At 46.7% G+C, this 20,199-nt stretch overlaps 1 protein-coding gene across 1 annotated transcript; it reads left to right on the top strand.

The window, feature by feature from the left end:
- Window positions 1-1,056: 1,056 nt before the first annotated feature.
- MAS1 (MAS1 proto-oncogene, G protein-coupled receptor) lies at window positions 1,057-19,519 on the top strand. The gene is made up of 2 exons (XM_043888424.1): window positions 1,057-1,183; window positions 17,504-19,519. Exon 2 carries the CDS (start codon window positions 17,539-17,541, stop codon window positions 18,514-18,516), a length of 978 nt encoding a protein of 325 aa, XP_043744359.1. The 5' UTR covers window positions 1,057-1,183; window positions 17,504-17,538; the 3' UTR covers window positions 18,517-19,519.
- Window positions 19,520-20,199: the final 680 nt, after the last annotated feature.

The following is a 20,199-nucleotide window of genomic DNA, read 5'->3' on the forward strand; positions in this document are numbered from 1 at the left end:
GGCTTGGCTACTCAGACCTTCCAGAAGCCTCTTGCTCAGTCTTGGTGCCTTCACTTGGGGTCTGTGACCAAGAAGAGGGTCTCAGGAGAAAGCAACTTGACTGCCTGGGTGAGGATCTGCATCTAACAGAAACAGCGGCTCCCAGGAATCGTCTTTGAGCCAGGCTGAGAAGCGAGCTGGGAACTGGTGCTCGTCCACCCCTGGGACCCAGTTCTGGGCTCTCTCTCTCTCTTCCCTCCATTGCATCACACTTGCACACTCACACGGGCATGAAACTCTCTGAACATGGGTTGTAGGAAAGGAAAAAAAAGTGTCAGTCTTTTAGTCTTGTCCACCTCTTTGCGACCCCATGGGCTGTAGCCCGCCAGGCTCCTCTGTCCTCGGGGATTCTCCAGGCAAGAATACTGGAGTGGGTTGCCATGCCCTTCTCCAGGGGATCTTCCCCACCCAGGGATCAAACCCAGGTCTCCCGCATTGCACGCAGATTCTTTACCATCTGAGCCACCAGGGAAACCCTGTAGGAAGGGAGGGGATATTTAATTGTTTAACCACGAGTCGCTCACTGTGCAGGTACATTCCTATACCTCATTGAACCATTGCAGTTTTGGGTCATGATGAGTACCATTCTACAGGGGACAAGACTGAGTCTTCCGGAGCTTGGCAGAGATCACTTGGCCAGTCACAGGCTGAGTCAGGAATCTGTGCTGTGGCTCAGATTGTGTCTTTCGGCTACACACGCGATTTTCTGTGCAGTGTTTCTCTGGGCTGTCTTCTTCCTCAGCCCTGGCTGGCCCTGGTGGTTCGGGGTGAGGGGGAGGTCAGTCACCTCACGTGATCACCAGCCTAGTCCCACCCTGGATCGGAGTGAAGATTTTCACTTGAGCGTGTCTCTGAGCAATGCCATTTGAAGCACAGCTTCTGCTGATAAGCGTGGGACCATCTGCTTGGCACATCTCGAATTTTTTCAGCAGTGGGAGAGCAGCTCTGATTTCCTCAGAGAAGGCAGGCTGCAGCCTGCCAGGAGGGGATGTGGGCACCGGGGACCCTGCAGGCGGGCAGGACAGCGGCGCCCAGGACGTGAAGGTCCAGCCTCGCAGCCGCCACCTCTGACTCTCCCTGAGTGAATGGACCACGTGAGCCTGCACCCCGGTTTCTAATTGCTCAGCTGACCTTGACAACCAAAGTAAGATTTTTCCATCTTCTAAAAGCTATTGCCCGGGCCACTCTTTCTGTGCTGGTGGTTTTGATAGTGTCTTAGGTGTCCGCTTTGTGTTGCCAAAAACCTCTCTCTCCTCCTGCCTTTGTTTTGGAAAATGTGCTTCTAGTGCCGCATTAACTGTCCCTGGACGTCGGTTTTCAACTTTTGGGGTTGAAACTTCTGCACTAACTTTTTCTTTCTGACTCGTGACAGGGGGCAAGAATCTTGGCAAGAATCTCCGCCCACAGAGTCAGTGGTGGACTGACTCGGAGGTGGTCAGGGTTGTTTAAGGGGATGTTATCAAGGATGAAGGAGTTGGGGTTTGAAGGGATTGTTACCGTGTGTCTGCTTCCTCCGGGGACATCACTTGGCTGGACGCAACCTGGGTTGATTCTCCTCTGCCTTGCTCAGAGGGCACTGGTGTGTTAGTGATGGTGTCTGTTGCTTCTCAAGTCAGGGGGGCAGCCCATGGGTGGCCAGCTTCTGTTGAAAGGATTCTCCTGCTCTTTGATGTGAGTATCTTGGCAGCATTTCCCAGGCAGGGCGGGTAGGGGGAACTGGAGAGAGGGCATGCAGGATTTTGTCCGATCGCTATGCAGAGTGCAGGGAGAAGGTGGTAAGGAGCCCACCACTAGGTATCTTGACCTTGGCACCGTGACATTTGGGGCTAGAAACTCTTTCTTGTGCGAAGCTCTTCAGCGCCTCCCAGGATGCTGAATAGCATCCCTGGTCTCAGCCCACTAGGCACCAGTTCCCTCCTCCTCTCAGTGTCACCATCAAAATGCCGAATGTCCCCTCAGAGATAAAATCGCCCCAAGTCCCCCCGCTTGCGAGATGAGTGGTCTAAGGTGACCTTGCCATACCCTTGGAAAGGGAGTGAGGAGTTTCTGCTTCTCCGTGCAGACGGCTCGAGGGAACGAAGCATTTAATACAAGGACAGATGTCCCCGCCGGCACATTCCCATCAGATCCGGTACCTGCCATGGAAATTCCACCTCACGAACGGGTTTCTGTTTGTCCAGGTTTCTGCGCACACATACAGAGGGGAGCACGTGCCCTTCTCTCTGGAGCTGCACTCCCGGAAGGTCCAGCCTGGGGTCAGGGCTCTCCTTTCGGTTGCCTAGGAGCATGCAACGTTTCAGATGGCCTCCCCTGGACGCTGGTTGGCTTTTCACTCTTTTTCTTTTTCCTTTTCCTTTCCTTTCTCCTTCCTTCCCTCCCTCCATCCCTCTCTTCCTTCCTTCCTAAGATCTCCATGGTAGCCTGAGAATTCAGGACTAGGGGAGGACCGTCGGCAGCTGAGTGGGGAGGGGGGTATGGAAGAAGATGCTTTTTTTCTTAGATTTTTAGAGAAAACTTCAGCAGGCATCTAAACAGAGCCTTTAAAACTCTGCCTTCTACCTCCTTGAAGCTGGAATGCCCCCCTGACTCTGCCTTCTCTCATCTCTCTTGCTATTCTGTCACGCTCGCTGCCCATCTGTTCATTGAGAAGTAAATGCAGGTAGCAGTTTCGAGTAGACCTGCCAGCCCACATCCTTAAACATCCATGGAAACCACCACGCTTGTTTTCTCTGCTTGTTGACTTATGATCTCAGTCCGGCCTGTCCACGAGACTTGTACCAGCAAAATGCTTTTCAGTCTCTAGCTTTTCTGTCACCCCAGGCTTCTGGAAACGCAGTGAACTATGTGCCAACTCTGCGAAGAACCTGGGGTTCAGAGGGGCTAGGCTGCTTTGTTTAGGACTCACACCTGTGGTCAGTTTGAGTGAAAGCGTGGCTCTCAGGCAAAGCAGGATAAGCAGACAGAATGCCCAGTCACCCCTGCAACATAATTTGAACAATGTCCAATCTTTTTTTTCTGAACATTTCTTTTGCATTCAAATGCTTTACTGACTATGATTCTTTTATGTTTGCGGGAGGGAGGTGGGTGTTATGTTCTATCATAGCCTGGTTCATCATCAGTTCAGTTCAGTTCAGTTGCTCAGTCCTGTCTGACTCTTTGTGACCACATGGACTGCAGCACATAAGGTTTCCCTGTCCATCTCCAACTCCCAGAGCTTGATCAAACTCAAGTTCATCAAGTCAGTGATGCCATCTGACCATCCCATCCTCTGTTGTCCCCTTCTCCTCCCACCTTCAATCTTTCCCAGCATCAGGGTCTTTTCCAACGAGTCAGGTGGCCAAAGTGTTGGAGCTTCAGCATCAGCCCTTCCAATGGATATTCAGGACTGAGTTCCTTTAGGATTGACTGGTTTGATCTCCTTGCTGTCCAGGGTATTCTCAAGAGTCTCCTCCAACACCACAGTTCAAAAGCATCAATTCTTCAGTGCTCAGCTTTATGGACCAAATCTCACATCCATACATGACTACTGGAAAAACCATAGCTTTGACTATATGGACCTTTGTCAGTAAAGTAATGTCTCTGCTTTTTTATATGCTGTTTAGGATTATCCTAGCTTTTCTTCCAAGGAGCAAGCGTCTTTTAATTTCATGGCTGTAGTCACCATCTGCAGTGATCTTGGAGCTCAAGAAAATAAAGTCTCTCACTGTTTCCACTGTTTCCCCATCTATTTCCCATGAAGTGATGGGACCAGATGCCATGATCTTAGTTTTCTGAGTGTTGAGTTTTAAGCCAGCTTTTTCACTCTCCTCTTTCACTTTCATCAAGAGGCTTTTCAGTTCCTCTTCACTTTCTGCCATAAGGGTGGTGTCATCTGCATATCTGAGGTTATTGATATTTCTCCCGGCAATCTTGATTCCAGCTTCTGCTTCATCCAGTCTGGCATTTCGCATGATGTGCTCTGCATATAAGTTAAATAAGCAGGGTGACAATATACAGCCTTGACGTACTCCTTTCCCACTTTGGAACCAGTCTGTTGTTGCATGTCCAGTTCTAACTGTTGCTTCTTGACCTGCATACAGATTTCTCAGGAGGTAGGTAAGGTAATCTGGTATTCCCACCTCTTTAACAATTTTCCACAGTTTTTGGTGATCCACACAGTCAAAAGCTTTAGCGTAGTCAATAAAGCAGAAGTAAATTTTTTTTCTGGAATTCTCTTGCTTTTTCTATGATCCAACTGCTGCTGCTGCTGCTGCTAATTCGCTTCAGTCATGTCCGATTCTGTGCAACCCCATAGATGGCAGCCCACCAGGCCCCTCTGTCCCTGGGATTCTCCAGGCAAGAACACTGGAGTGGGTTGCCATTTCCTTCTCCATGTGATCCAACAGATGTTGGCAATTTGATCTTTGGTTCTTCTGTCTTTTCTAAATCCAGCTTAAACATCTGGAAATTCTTGGTTCACATACTGTTGAAGCCTGACTTGGAGAATTTTGAGCATTACTTTGCTAGCATATGAGATGAGTGCAATTGTGTGGTAGTTTTAACATTCTTTGGCATTGCCTTTCTTTGGGATTGGAATGAAAACTGACCTTTTCCAGTCCTGTGGTCACTGCTGAGTTTTCCAAGTTTGCCGGCATATTGAGTGCAGCACTTTCACAGCATCATCTTTCAGGATTTGAAATAGCTTACCTGGAATTCCATCACATCCACTAGCTTTGTTCATAGTGATGCTTCCTAAGGCCCACTTGACTTCACAGTCCAGGATGTCTGGCTCTAGGTGAGTGATCGCACCATTGTGGTTATCTGGGTCATGCAGATCTTTTTTGTACAGTTCTTCTGTGTATTCTTGCCACCTCTTCTTAATATCTTCTGCTTCTGTTAGGTCCATACCATTTCTGTCCTTTATTTTGCCCATCTTTGCATGAAATATTCCCTTGGTATCTCTAATTTTCTCAAAGAGATCTCTAGTCTTTCCCAATCTATTGTTTTCCTCTATTTCTTTGCATTGATCACTGAGGAAGTCTTCCTTATCTCTCCTTGCTATTCTTTGGAACTTTGCATTCAGACGGATATATCTTTCCTTTTCTCCTTTGCCTTTTGCTTCTCTTCTTTTCACACCTATTTGTAAGGCCTCCTCAGACAACCATTTTGCCTTTTTGCATTTCTTCTTCTTGAGGATGATTTTGATCACCGCAACCTGCACAGTGTTACAAACCTCCATTCATAGTTCTTCAGGCACTCTCCATCAAATCTAATCCCTTGAATCTATTTGTCACTTCCACTCTATAATTGTAAGGGATTTGATTTAGGTCATACCTGAATGGTCTAGTTGGGTCTCCCTACTCTCTTCAGTTTAAGTCTGAATTTTGCAATAAGGAGTTCATGAACTGAGCCACAGTCATTTCCTGGTCTTGTTTTTGCTGACTGTATAGAGCTTCTCCATCTTCAACTGCAAGGAATACAATCAATCTGATTTCGGTATTGACCATCTGGTGCTATCTACATGTAGAGTCGTCTCCTGTGTTGTTGGAAGAGGGTGTTTGCTATGACCAGGGTGTTCTCTTGGCAAGACTCTGTTAGCCTTTGCCCTGCTTCATTTTGTACTCCAAGGCCAAACTTGCCTGATGAGCCAAACAGTATGAAAGATGGCTCATCATGGCTGGTATGAAGTGGTGGAACCTGAGCAGAGGAGGAACACCCATCGGGGAGCAGCCCAGCTGGGGTGAGGGGGGTGGTGGTGATACGGCAGGACAAGGAAGGCGTCTGTACTGCAGGGGAGGGAACCTGGGGCCAAGTTCAGATCTTCTGTTGAGGGGAGAAGTATGTCCCAGGGCAGGAGACAGTGGCAGTGTTAGACATAGGAGAGTGTTTACCAGTAGGTGGGTTGATTGAATAGGTAAATGCGTTGAGAGTAATGGGAGCCAGGTTTCTTACCATCAGAGATAGGAATTACAAAGGAGAAGGGGAAGAAAACTAAACTGAACTCAGCAATGCTGGATCAAAATTGGAGACACTGATGTGAATTCATTGGTATTCAATGCATATGTAGAAACTTACGAAAGTATGGATGTCAGTCTCTATATGTATGTATATATGTATTCATACACATATATTCCTTAGCTCTGTCCCCTGAGAGTGCCTGGGAGCAGTGATACCGCAATAGCACTGGGTATACACAGTACCCAGATCTTGGCTTCTATAGCCCCTTCTCTGCTAGGAGGAACCAGGGCTCCTTGAGAAAAGTCTACTTCAAGGGACTGTGCAGAGAACATACAAGGTGAGTAGTACCTGGTAAAAAATCCAGGGTTTTTTTTTGGCTTGGAAGGCTAAAGATACCAGAGGAGGTATGGAACAGCCTTCTCATACTGTTCATTGGGTTCTCAAGGCAAGAACACTGACATGGTTTGCCATTCCCTTCTTCAGTAGACCAGTACAGTGGCCACCTGATACAGAGAACTGACTCATTGGAAAAGACCCTGACTCTGGGAAAGATTGAGGGCAGGAGGAGAAGGGGACAACAGAGGATGAGATGGTTGGATGGCATCACTGACCCAACAGACATGAGTTTGAGCAAGCTCTGGGAGCTGGTGATGGACAGGACAAGCCCGGCGTGCTGCAGTCCATGGGGTTGCAAAGAGTCGGACGTGACTGAGTGACTGAACTGAACTGATGGGACAGCAGGGAAGCTCTGATTTCTGTTTTGGATCAGCTGAGGTTTGTGTGCTGCTATGAGAGGCCCAGTTAAAATCTCCAGGGCTATTATTAAAAGCGTCTGATAGTCTGGAGAGATGTCTGAGTTAGAACTGTCGATTTGGACTTCATCGGGATATGATAATAGTTGAAATGAGGGAATCACATGAAACCACCCAGGGAGTGTTTATAGAGCAAGAAGAGAGGAGGGTCAGGGATGGAGCCTGGTGACCCAAAGAGAGGGTGAGGACAGATCCAGGAAGGGAGACAGAGAAGAAACTACAGAGAGGCGGGGGGAGCCCCAGAGGGGAGAAATCACCTCCAGGCAACGGCGTCATCTCCAGACCACAGCGTGCAGATGCAACAGCATCGCATAACACACTCTGCATTGCGTCTGGGCGGGGTGGGTGTGAGAACTATGTCATATCCTAATCCCTTTTGAGGGGACTTGTCTAAAAGCTGCTGAGTGGATCACCTTGCTTTCATTGTTTTCTTATAGAGCTGTTGATAGTGGTGATGACTGTGGTCACTCCATTTTGCAGAAGAAATTAGTAGGATGAGCAGAAACTGAAAACAACTCATCCTTGTCTATTTGTATTGTTGTTCAGTGTTTGGCATTGGGTAGGTGGTGCTTTAATAAATAAAAATATACCCGCTAATGAGTAATAACATTCTTTGAGAAACAAAGAGTCCATCCCTTGGAACTTCAAATAAAAATCTTTACTACTAATCACATCAATTGCGGTAATCACTCTGGAGACATTAAGGCGATTGTTAAATGTCCCCAAAGTTTAATTTGCCACTTAACGTGGGTGAGTGAATTTCACACACAGATGAACTATTGACAGAAGACTGGAGTGGGGAGGAGAAATTGTGCCCAGTTGAACCTGGGCAATGTAGGGTCCATTTCTGGCGTGGCTGCTAACTAAGTGTGTAATCTTGAACTAGTCATGAGCTAGATTCCTCACCTGTAAGATAAAAGGTGGTTTACAGTATCTATAGAATCCTTGCAGCTTCTGAACCTCAGTCATCAGCAGAGTCCAGGCAGACTTGTAACAATGGTTATTGTTCAGTTGCCCAGTCCTCTTCAATTCTTTGCAACCCCATGGACTGCAGCACATCAGGCTTCTCTGTCCCTCATTATCTCCAGGAGTTTTCTCAAATTCGTGTCCACTGAGTCAGTGAGGCCATCCAACCACCTTGTCCTCTGTCATCCCCTCCTTCTCCTGCTTTCAATCTTTCCCAGCATCAGGGTCTTTGTAACTGTAAAGAAGCGCTTTTAAGAAAACTTCAAGCTGTATCTTACATCTTCTACCCCAGTTTCAGAGGAAAGAATTTCTAACATATATGGCAAAGCATTATATTTACAAAGAATTATTGCAGCTCTGTAAAAGAACATGAAAAAAGAATCTGTCAAAGAAGAAATTCAAATAACATGAAAAAATATTCAAACTTATGAGAGATCAAATAAATGCAAATTAAAGCAAAATGCCTTTTTAATCAGCTACCAAAGTTGGGAATTTTAAAACGTGGAGATGTGGGGACAAAAAATATATATATGCTATGGGAAAAAAATCTTATACTGTTGATATCAGTATAATTGGTACAGTTTTGGGAAGACAACTTGTTAAAATGTTTTAAAATCTTGAAAAATATTTATACTGTTTAATTCAGCAGTTCCACTTTTAGAAATATGTCCTAAGGAGATGATGAGAGACATGCACAAAATTTGTATCCAAGAAAGTTCATTATAGTTATTTGTTATTTTGAAAAATAATGGTGAAAAGTCAGAAGCAACTGGTATGTCCAAAGTTAAAGGGTTGTTAAAAATAAATAATGGTACATCCAAATAGTGACAATTAAGGTTATGCTTTTCTAAAATATATGCTGACAGAGAAAATGTTTACAATATGATACTGAGTGAAAAAAAAAGAAAGCAGGCAACCACAGACTATAAAATACAGTCTCAATTTTAAAAGACAGTGTATGTGAGATGGAGAAAAAAAAGACTAAAAAGAAACATCCCCAAAATGTTCAATCAGGTTAATTTTGAGTAATGGTTTTATGTGTGATTTTTTTTTTCTTACTAAATTTTCCGAATTTTCTTCAGTGAACAAAAATATTGTTTTATAATTAGAGAAAAAAGCAATGGAAAAATGTTAAATCCCCCCATTTTGTGTTAAGATTAAACTGGCTACAAAAATGAGCCTGTCGGGGGAGCCCTCGGGTCCTTTGGGGCTGTTTAAGCCACACTGGTGGCTACTTGACTTCACCTGGACTTGGAATGTGGAGACCACCCAGTGGTTTCAGCCCAACATTAGCAGAGTCATAATTAGGAATTAAACAAGTCTTTGGAGGAAAAAAATAAAATCCTATAAAATTAGAGAATGTGATGACTTCTGTTCCTTAAGTAGGAAGGATTAGACGCAGGCTAGATTAGAAAATTTATAACAGAGAGGCTATAAAAGGTAAGGTCTTAAAAATAGGATTCCGCCCCAGGGCAGAGTGGGATGAGCTCAGAGAAAGAATCAGGAGCTCCCAGCTGCAGAATTGAGTTGGGATTGTATGTATCTCAGTCTCTCCAGCTTCTCTCTAGTGGTTGGCAAAATGAGGGGGGCTGGTTAGAACAGTGGTTTCCAGACTTTTTTTTAAAGTAGGAGACTGGAATTCAGGGGACCTGGATTCCGGTCGTGGCCATCAGGGGTCAGGATCCATGTGAGCTTTCAGGGCTTGATGCCCTGCAGGGCCTGGGGAGCAGTGGACTTGGAGCGGATGAGTGGTGGAGCCCTCTGAAGCTGTGTGATGCAGTGACCCTGAACCCTACTCCCACTGAGTTTTTCCCTGTAAAATGAGGGCAATATCTGCTTCCTTCCTTATGTTGACTGAAAAAAAAAAGAAACAATCAAACAAAACCCCCCAAAACCACACAACCTAAAAATGGATGGTGGTGTTCAGTTGTTAAGTTGTGTCCGACTCTGCGACCCCATGGACTGCAGCACGCCAGGCCTCCCTGTCCATCACCAACTCCTGGACCTTGCTCAAACCCATGTCCATCAAGTTGGTGATGCCATCCAACCATCTCATCCTCTGTCGTCCCCTTCTCCTCCTGCCCTCAGTCTTTCCCAGCATCAGGGTCTCTTCCAGTGAGTCAGCTCTTTGTGTCCAGTGGCCAAAGTATTGGAGCTTCAGCTTCAGCATCAGTCCTTTCAATGAATATTTGGGACTGATCTCCTTTAGCATGGACTGGTTGGATCCCCTTGCAGTCCAAGGGACTCTCAAGAGTCTTCTCCAACACCACATTCCTAAAGCATCATTTCTTCAGTGCTCAGCCTTCTTTTTGGTCCAAGTCTCACATCCATACATGACTACTGGAAAAACCTGGACTTTTCCTACTGGAAAAATCTACACATCCATACATAACTACTGGAAAATAATAGTTATGCTTTATTTGGTGGAAAAACTGAGGACTTAAGCTTGAGACACAGCATCTCAGATCCCTCTGAGGGACTGCTTCAAAGGATAAGGGTGGAACCAGGACATATAGGAGCTTTTGCAGCAAAGACCAGGTAGATGGTACACCAAAAGATTACTATTAATTAAAGAAAACCAGGCATCTGAAGTTATGGGATTTAGTGCGTATCTGTGTATGACAAGAGGTAAGGCTGGGCTCACTGAAACCACTCCTTTGATGTATATCTCAGCTATCTGGGGGCTGGATCCCATGCTTTTTCACCCTGAGTCTCCTCAGGTGCACCTTTGGGGGTGGCTTCAGCAGCTGACTGCTTGATGGTGGGCATCAGGCCTCCGTCCTGAGTTCCCTTGGGTCTTACCATCAACAGGGTGGCTGTAATGTTGTCATTTGACGGTTACAACATCCTTTGTTTACTGATAATGGCAGGCAGTGTCAGTATTTTCATTCAGACTTCTCAAGCCTCCCAAGCCGGATTGAAGGACCCAGAGCTGACTTGAAGGGAAGTCGCTTTGAACCCTGAAGTCCTATAAAGTGACGGCATTCTCGCGCTCCACCTGACGGCTGTCTCCCGGGGACTTGTAGGGAATAAGAGGGAAGAGAGGCTGGGATAGCGCTTCCCAGAATCATGCTGTTGCCTGCTCCACTCACATCTGTTCTCAAGCACATGGTGGGGTTTCCAGCCACCGCTGCGTTGCTGTGCTACCGACCACGTCGGGGGCACAGAGGGCCGTTACGACGCTCTCCCTCCAGTCACTGCGGATAAACATTGCTGTGTTGTGTTAGTTGCTCAGTCGTGTCTGACTCTTTGTGAACCCATGGACTGAAGCCTGCCAGGCTCCTCTGTCCATGGGATTCTCCAGGCAAGAATACTGGAGCGGATTGCCACGCCCTCCTCCAGGGGATCATCCCAACCCAGGGATGGAACCTGGGTCTCCTGCATTGCAGGCGGATTCCTTACTGTCTGAGCCACCACTGCAGATATGATTGCCACCTAGAAATGGAGGTGCATGAAGAAGATGCTGTGTGTGTTGGACAGAGGAGCCCGAGGGACCAGGACTGGGTTGACCTGGAGACAAGTTACCCACAGTGGTTAATCCTGCAGTGCTATTACTGCCTCACATCTTCCCTGCTTTCTGAGTTAGATGGTCTTGTTAGCTAGCCGCACCCACCCTTTTATGCTCCTTATCCTTCCCGACCTCAAAAACCCTTGTCATCTCCAACCCAGCCTTGGAGATGAATGGTATCCAAAATGACCAAGGTGCCCGGAGGAAGAAAGATTTTGGGGCCTGATGAGCAAGTAGGACCAGCTGTATTCAAGGCACTTCTTGCTACCCTCTGCTATTTCACTTGAGAGACTGAAATTCAGTTTGGTCTGGTAAGTCTGGGAATGTCATTTTTAGTAACGTGCGCATTTAAGTAAAACCATGCTGTAGCAGATCAATTTGGAGGGTTATTGTTAGTTTTTAGTGAGAATTAGTTTTAATGGGACTTTTTATTTGCTTTCCAACCACATCATGACCAAAATCTGCCCAGGTATGGGATTCATGAGTTATACTAATCATCAGAGAACCTTTTATTAACTGTGGCTGCCTAGGCTCAAGATGGTGGTTTTCTTTCTTAGGTAACCAGGGTGCATTCTCAGGGCCATGGTGATGGGCTTTATTTCTTGGAATAATTCAATAAATATTTATTGAATGGCTATGCCAAGTCCTGGAGAGTCAGATGTGAATAATACAGTTTTGCCTTGGAGGAGTTTGTGGTTTAACAAGAGAGATGCAATTTTAACTCTATGGGGAGGAATGTCATGGCTATGGAGGTAATTAATGAGTAACACCGGAGTAGTGGAGGGACTATTAGAACAGGAGGGATGGCAGCCGGAGGGTCTGGGAGGGGCAGATTGGTGCAGGGAGCAAGGAGAACAGGAAATGAGGGGAGTGATCCCAGGAGGCTAGGCCAGAGACGTGAGACTGGAAGAGGAACATGTGGTCTCAGGTGACTTCTGCATCTGAAATTTATTTTTTCATTTTCATTTACAAAAAAATTTTATTGGAATGTTGTTGATTTGCAATGTTGTGTTGGCTTCAGGTATATAGCAAAGTGAATCAGTTATACACACTGCGTTTGGCAAATGCATAGTAACGGATGATGTTCTAAAGGTCTCGTATGTGTGTCTATTGTTATTATTTTTTATGCAGTTCTACCTATTAAAGGATGTAGGCCCTCAGGAGGGAGAACACACAGGTGGGCAGATCTGGAACCCACCCCTCTGCGTGTCCTCCCGATGCTTCATTCTCAACACACCACGAACCCAGTTGCTGGTTCCCCCGGCCACCGTCCCTCCTGTTCCTGATCTCAGCCACTAAGCATTTGTCTACACAGCCTCTTCAGACTGGAGGCTCAGTCCACTCACTGCCCCGTCTCTCACCCCCTTCGTGGACACAGGAACCTGACCAGCCTGCTCTGAAATGTCTCTGGAATCCGTTCGTTCCTCCAGCCAGTATCCTAGTTCTCATTTCTCACTGGGGCTATTTCAACCACACCTTACTGGCTTTTTGCTCCATCCGTAATTCCCTTCCATTCAGGCTGTAGACTGTGACCAGGGTAACCTTTCTAAAACATGGTTCAGGCCACCTCCTAGGCCTGCACTGAAACTTTAATGGCCCCAGAGTTTTGCAAATGGTTGTGTTTGCCAAACCATGGCCCAGGATCCATCTGCATCAGTATCCCCTGGGTTATGAAAATTCAGATTCCAAGGCCCCAGCCCAGGCTTCTTGAAATTGTGGGGCCCTGGAATTTGCATTTTAAATAAGGAATTCTATGTAATTTTTAAGCACTGATGTTGGATAAGTATAACCTATAAATAAGTCTGATATTTAAAGAAGCATCACACCCAGGCCTTCACACTTCATTCCAGTTGTTTATTTGGACTGAAATATTGTTGTTTGGTATATAAACCCATACCTCCACCCAGGGCCCACCAGGTTCCACAAACTCCGACATTCTGTGCCTCCTGCCTCCACACCTCTGCCCATCTGTTTTTTTCTTAAAATGCCTTTCTTTCTCTTCCTCAGCTAACAAACTCCTATTGATCCTTCAAGGCCCATCCCTTTGAAGCCTTCCTTGAAATCCTGGTGTGTGCTTGCTCTGATGTGATCACAGTCTCCTTTATTCCATTCCCATACTGAATTAGTTTCAGTTCTGCCTGCCTCCCTGCCAAACTGTGCAAAGGTTGTGTCTTATTTCAGTACAGTAACTGAAACCTACGTGTTGGTTGGAAAATGAAAAAATCACCTATCTTCAGAGAGTGGATTTGGTTACGTGGGTTTGACTGGTGGGTAATAGAAAAATGCAATCTGGTCTTCTGGGTTGAAACATCTTTCCTAACTGATTTTTATGAGTACACGAGCGCTCTCTTGGACACAATGAGAAACTAAAAGCTGAATGATGCTGTGGTCCATGAGAGATTCCAGCCTGCTCACCTGAGTCAGAAAGATTGTTCTTGTCCCTTTTCTTAGACATTTTGATTAGGTCCTGATTTTACATTTCTAGTCTTTGATTTTGGTTTGTGAAGTTCTTTTGGTTCTAGACCTGCACCATCCAATATGGTGGCCACCGGCCACGTGTGGCCGATATATGTGTGAAATGTGGCTGGTCTGAAGCAAGATGTTCCATGAGAGTAAAATACACACTGGGTTCTGAAGACTTAATGTGAAAAAAGAAACTGAAGTAGCTCATTAATAATTATAAATCAATTACATGTTGAAATGAAATTTTGAACACATTGGGTTATATAAAATATTGAAATTCATTTCACTTGTTTCTCCTTATACTTTATGGCTCTCAGAAAACCTTAAATTACGCATATGGCTCACATTGCATTTCTCTTGGGCAATGCTGATCGAGACCCTTCCTCCCTCTGCCATTTTTTTGTGTTTCAGGTTATTCTGTTTGTTTCTTCTCTCCCCGCTGAAACACTATTACCACCACCATCATCACAACCACCATCACCACCAAAGCACCCAGCTCTGAAGTGCACACCATCCAACCATCTCACTCACCGCCCTCCTTACTGTGACCGTCTACAGACCCCCAGGCCGCTCTCTCAAATTCCTTGAAGATTTAACGCCTGGCTCACAGCTAGTTTTTTTCTAGTGATGTCCTGTATTCTAGCCCTATTTCCCAGTGATTTCAATGTCTATGTAGACAATTCTTCCAACACCCTGGCTCCAGGTCTTGATCTCATGTCAGAAGATATCGTCCTCCCCTCTCCTCTAGCTGCTCACTCCCATGGTCCTGGGCTACATTTATCAATACCAATAACCACATTTATCAATACCAATAATCAATACCCAAACCACGCCAGGCTTGGCTTTGGGCATCCCACTCTTCGACCCTGCCTCCTATTTTCTGGTTCTCTACCTTCAGGACTCGGACCTCAGCAGTTAGTTCTCTGACACCGATGGGATCTACAATCAAGGGCTCCTGTTTCCTGTTCACCAACTGTCACCTCTCTCCTGGCCTCAACTCTCTCCTAATCTTGTTGAATTCCATAGTCTCTGTGCTTCAGTGCCTTTGGTCTCAGTTTCCTTTGCACCAGCCCGGTAGAACCCCAATCCCGGTTAAATCCAACTCGCCTCTTTCTGCACAGTCACACCTGGATAGCTGAGCCATAAATGGAGAAAAACACAGGTGGTGCTAATCGTCTCACTCTAGATTCCTGAGCCCCAGTCCAGCCAGGCCCTGAGGTTTGCCCAGAAATCTTGCTTTTTGTACATTAACCCAGTCTTTCCGCCTTTCACTTTATTGCATCTTGTCGTCTCTCCTTAAACCTCCTCACTCTTAGTGGATGACCTTGCTCCTGACTTTGCTGAAGACAGAGATACTGTACATCCAGAAGAGAACTTCTTGCAACTTCTAACACGCCCTCTTCACTCTACCCAGCTGTCTGTACTTTAAGCCGCACACTCGGCCTTCCCCCCTGCTCTCATGAATAAATTATGCTCCCAGCCTCCCAGTTTCTTTTGCTTCCTTCTCCTCATCCCCCAACCCCTAAGCTTTGAAGTGCCCCAAGGCTCAGTCCTTGGACCGCTTCTCCTTTTTAATGACCCAGGTTTCATAGGCAATCTCATCTAGCCTCATGATTTTATACCTCACCTGTTCTCGCTACACCTGCCCCAACCCCAGCTCCCAACATGCCCCAAGACAGCTCCATGTGGCAGTTGCATGATTCCCCAGCTCCATATGACCCCTCCCAACCTGCTCCCCCTGAGCATTGTCCAGACAACGAATGGCTAAAAGCCATTCTCTTTTCCTACAATAACTTCTGCCTCACCTGGTAGCAACTCAGATTGCATCTAGAACCTAACCACGTCTCGCTGCCTCCACAGTTACGCTCTGGTCCTCGCCATGGCCCCGGCTTTTCTTTTCTCTGTGGCGACTTATTCTGATGGAACATCTATTGGTTTGTTGCTGTTGTTATCGTGTATTGACTGCCTTCCACTGAAGTATAAACTCCAAGAGGTTGGTGCTTTGTCTGTTTCGTTCACTGCTGTAGCCCCATTCCTGGAACAGTGCCTGACCTGAAGTTGGCATTGAATACATCTTTGATGGACAAACTTGGGGAACACGGCTGTCTCACACCTACAAACTTTTAACAAAGCCCAGTCTGTACAGCGGGGCCATGGGATTGGAATTCTGGGCCTTGTGTTGGGCTCCTGAGAGTTTTGGAGTCTCTCCCTCTATGGTCTGATTATGAAACGAAAAGAGAATCTGCTCCAGGAAAAATAATTTCCAGCATCTCAGCAGAGCAACTGGGGGGAGTGTTGGTAAAGAGAGGGGAGCCAGCTCTGTGGGCTCCAGGATCTCATCATCTGGAATGGGACCACCACCCTGCACCTGCTCACAAAATAGCACGTCTTGGTTCTGTTCTGCCTCCGGTGAGGTCATGAGGAAAGGCGGCGGTCTACGAACTAACTTTCTTTTTATTTCTTGATTTCTGGCTGTGCTGAGTCCTTACTGCTGTCCGGGCTTTCCTCTAGTTGCGGTGATCGGGGGCTGCCCCCTCGGTTGCTGTGTGCTGACTTCTTATTGCAGTGGCTTCTCTTGTTGCAGAGCCTGGGTTTAAGGGCAGGTGGGCTCTAGAGCACAGGTCAGTAGTTGGGGCACACAGGCTCAGTTGCCCCCTGGCATGTGAGATCTTCCCAGATCCGAGACTGAACTGGTGGTCTTTGCATTGCAAGGCAGAGTCTTTACCACTGAGCCACCTGGGGCGCCCCTACCAATTAACTTTCTAAAAGTCAATTATTTTGCACATATAGGGCCCTGGTCTGCAAGGACAAAAAGCAGAGAACAATATTTTACCACCACCATCCAAAATAAAAAGCCAAGGACTCCATGAATAGAAGCAAAGAAGATGACCTCTGTGGGCACCTGCCTTTTCTGTTCCCCAGCAGCGGAAGTGGCTTATGTATATTTGTTACATAACAGGAAAGGGGGGGGGGATGTGCATACATTTATTTAGCAGTTCCTGAAGTGTGAGGGAAAATTGCTGATAATTGGTGTTTTGCAGTCTCAGATATTTAGCATTTTATTGGGCTTGGGTCAGTGCTTTGTTTACTAGCGGTAGTGTTTTCCGGCGTGGTCTGGCCCATGGAGCTTGGGGATGCAAATACATCTTGTTGAAATGCACCATCTGTTCCCCAGGGATGGTTTGCACTGCAGACCTGGTCTGAGTAGGTACACAGCTTCGTCACAGATATAGACTATAGGAAACACATACCTTCTAGTTGGTCACACTTCTGAACATACTGGCGCCCTAGTGAACCTATTTTTTTCTACTTGTCCCCTCTCAATCACCCATCATTTATGGCACTTTGTGCATTAAAAAGTGACAGCAACGGTGTTGCCCAAACATGTACTTTGTCATCGAGTTTTAATGCGGTTAACTTGGTCTCTCAGGCCAGGAGATGAAGGAACAGAAGATGAGATGATTTTCAAAACGCCATTCAGAAAGCTTGGGCCAGACCAGAAACGGACACCAGAAATCTGATCCTCTTGCTCTGATGGACCCCCTTTGGTGCTGAACCACAAGCAAGTAATCGTACAGAACAAAGGCTACTGGGGGGTTCCAAAAGGCCAGTAGATCAGTTCTCTCTTGGTGAAATGCCTCATTTTTATCTTCGTTGGAAAGAGCATTGTACAGTCTAGTAGACATATTCTCCTGTATGACATGAAGGTTACAAGCCATAGCTGAAATCTTTTACTGCAATTCATCAACCTTGATTTTCTTTCTAAACTTATTTACAGAAAACTACCCGAAGAACCCAGACTGAGGCCCCCTCATGGATGAGGCAAATGGGACATCATTTGTTGCTGAGGAGTCCTCCAACGCCTCAACCAGCGGGAACACCTCCGTCAGGGACCCGCGCCGGGAAATTCCCATCGTGCACTGGGTGATCATGAGCATCTCCCCGCTGGGCTTTGTTGAGAACGGAATCCTCCTTTGGTTCCTCTGCTTCCGGATGAGAAGAAACCCCTTCACCGTCTATATCACCCACTTGTCCGTCGCGGACATCTCGTTGCTCTTTTGCATCTTTATTCTGTCTGTCGACTATGCTTTAGATTACGAGCTGTCTTCTGGCTATTACTACACAATTGTCACGTTGTCGGTGACGTTTCTCTTTGGCTACAACACGGGCCTGTACCTGCTGACGGCCATCAGCGTGGAGAGGTGCCTGTCTGTCCTGTATCCCATCTGGTACCGGTGCCACCGCCCCAAGCACCAGTCAGCGTTCGTCTGCGCCCTCCTGTGGGCACTCTCCTGCTTGGTGACCACCATGGAATATGTCATGTGCATTGACAATGAGGGACAGACCCACTCCCGGAGTGACTGCAGGGCCGTGATCATCTTCATAGCCGTTCTGAGCTTCCTGGTCTTTACTCCCCTCATGGTGGTGTCCAGCACCATCTTGGTGGTGAAGATCCGGAAGAACTCGTGGGCGTCCCACTCCTCGAAGCTGTACCTGGTCATCACGGTCACCATCACCATCTTCTTCATCTTCGCCATGCCCATGAGGCTCCTCTACCTGCTCTACTACGAGGACTGGTCGACGTTCAGGAACTTACACCATGTCTCTCTTCTCTTCTCTACCATCAACAGCAGCGCCAACCCTTTTATTTACTTCTTCGTGGGCAGCAGCAGGAAGAAGCGGTTCAAGGAGTCCTTGAAAGTGGTTCTGACCAGGGCTTTCAAAGATGAGATGCAACCCAGGCATCCAGAAGACCACACGGCCACCGCGGCAACCGAGACTGTTGTCTGACCGGTGGAAGGAGATTGTGGACCAAACAGTGGGACGAAGATGAGCCGCAGTTTGTACTTGGGAATGCAACTGAATACCCCCTCAATATGATACAGAAGGACACCCTACCCCACATGCATGAGATGCGAGTTAATGCTGAGATTGTACTCTTGTGCTGTACCTTCTGGAAATGCCTGAATACGTGTCGAAACTTCATTCTTTCTGTAACTTCCAAAAAATTCCTTCTGTTCCTCTTCAGCTCTCCTGGAAGCATTTCCCCATGAACTATAAAGATTACTCCAGCAGGAAGGTTTATGGGTGTGTACAGGCAAAGGCACAAGTATTTGATGAACCTTGAAAAAGTAAAGCCATATTGTAGGAAGAACGTGAGTTTTGGAATCAGACTGACTCTGTCCTTTGCTGCTGGTTTGACCTCAGTTTTAACCCCCAGGGACCTCATTTCCTCAGTATAAAATGGTAACAGTAGTAGTCCATACCTCCCGGGCCTGTGGTGAAGGTGACACCGGAAGATGAGGTGTGCAAAGGGTCTGGTACACGTCAGTGTTGAGAAACATCCCTCTCTGTGACTCTTTGAAGTGGAAGAAGAAATACACATTTCTGTTTTGTAAAGTGTGCACACACGTCTGGTACACGTCAGTGTTGAGAAACATCCCTCTCTGTGACTCTTTGAAGTGGAAGAAGAAATACACATTTCTGTTTTGTAAAGTGTGCACACACTCCCACACACACAGCTCTGTCATGTGCAAATAATTGTTACATGTTTTTAAATGATGAATGTAATTTACAAAGGTCTCTGTCTGTTTGCTGCACGAGAACTCTTTGTGGGATGCCACCATCTGGGATGTTAGGACCCCCAACCGCCCTGTGCTGGGGCATCATTTCGGGTTGGGAGGGAAAGCATTTGGCCACCAGCACAGGAGTTCCTTGCGGCTTCCCTTCCCTCTCTGGGAATGCCTCATGTAATGAGAGTCTGTTTTGAAATCCTTTGCTTGATATAAATGTTCATGAATGAAATCATGAGGGTAATTGTGTTTTTGGAACCCCCCCTCCCTTCATGAAGAGGGTTATGTATTTATAGTCACAAAGTTCCCACTGGCACGACAGGCCAATAAATTGGGAGATGACTTGTTGGAACAAGGAATGACTTTAATGGGAAAGCTAGCAGACTGAGAAGATGGCAAACTAGCATCTCAAAAAAACCCATCTTCCCTCACTGGGTTCCTTTTATTTGCAAGAGGGAGAGGGGAGGGACCCACTGCGGCCCCAGCCGGCACCTGGGCCGCTTGTTCGAACGGCCCTGCTCATCTCCTTGCCTCGCTCTGGAAGGAGGCTCAGCAGCAGGGCTGAGGAGAGCGTGGCCGCATCTCAGAGGGAAACAGGACATTTCTCGCGAGACAGACCTCAGCAGGATTTCCCTGCATCTCAGTGCCCTGCGGCTCTCCTACTTGGACCTGTGTCTGTACCTTCAGGCAGCGCATCTTGGGACCCCCATCCCGGCCTGGAGACTATGTTTGGTTTCCTGCTGTCCCTTCTGGGTGTCCCATGAAAAATGGCAATGCTCCATGTGGCTCTGTAGGGAGTAAAATGTTCACACCCATAAATGAGCCCATTACTATTTATGGGCTTCCCAGGTGGCTCAGTGGAAAAGAATCTGCCTGCCACTGTGGGAAATGTGGGTTCAGT

This window comes from Cervus elaphus, chromosome 26 (genome assembly GCF_910594005.1).
Source record: "Cervus elaphus chromosome 26, mCerEla1.1, whole genome shotgun sequence".
Lineage (NCBI taxonomy): Eukaryota > Metazoa > Chordata > Mammalia > Artiodactyla > Cervidae > Cervus > Cervus elaphus.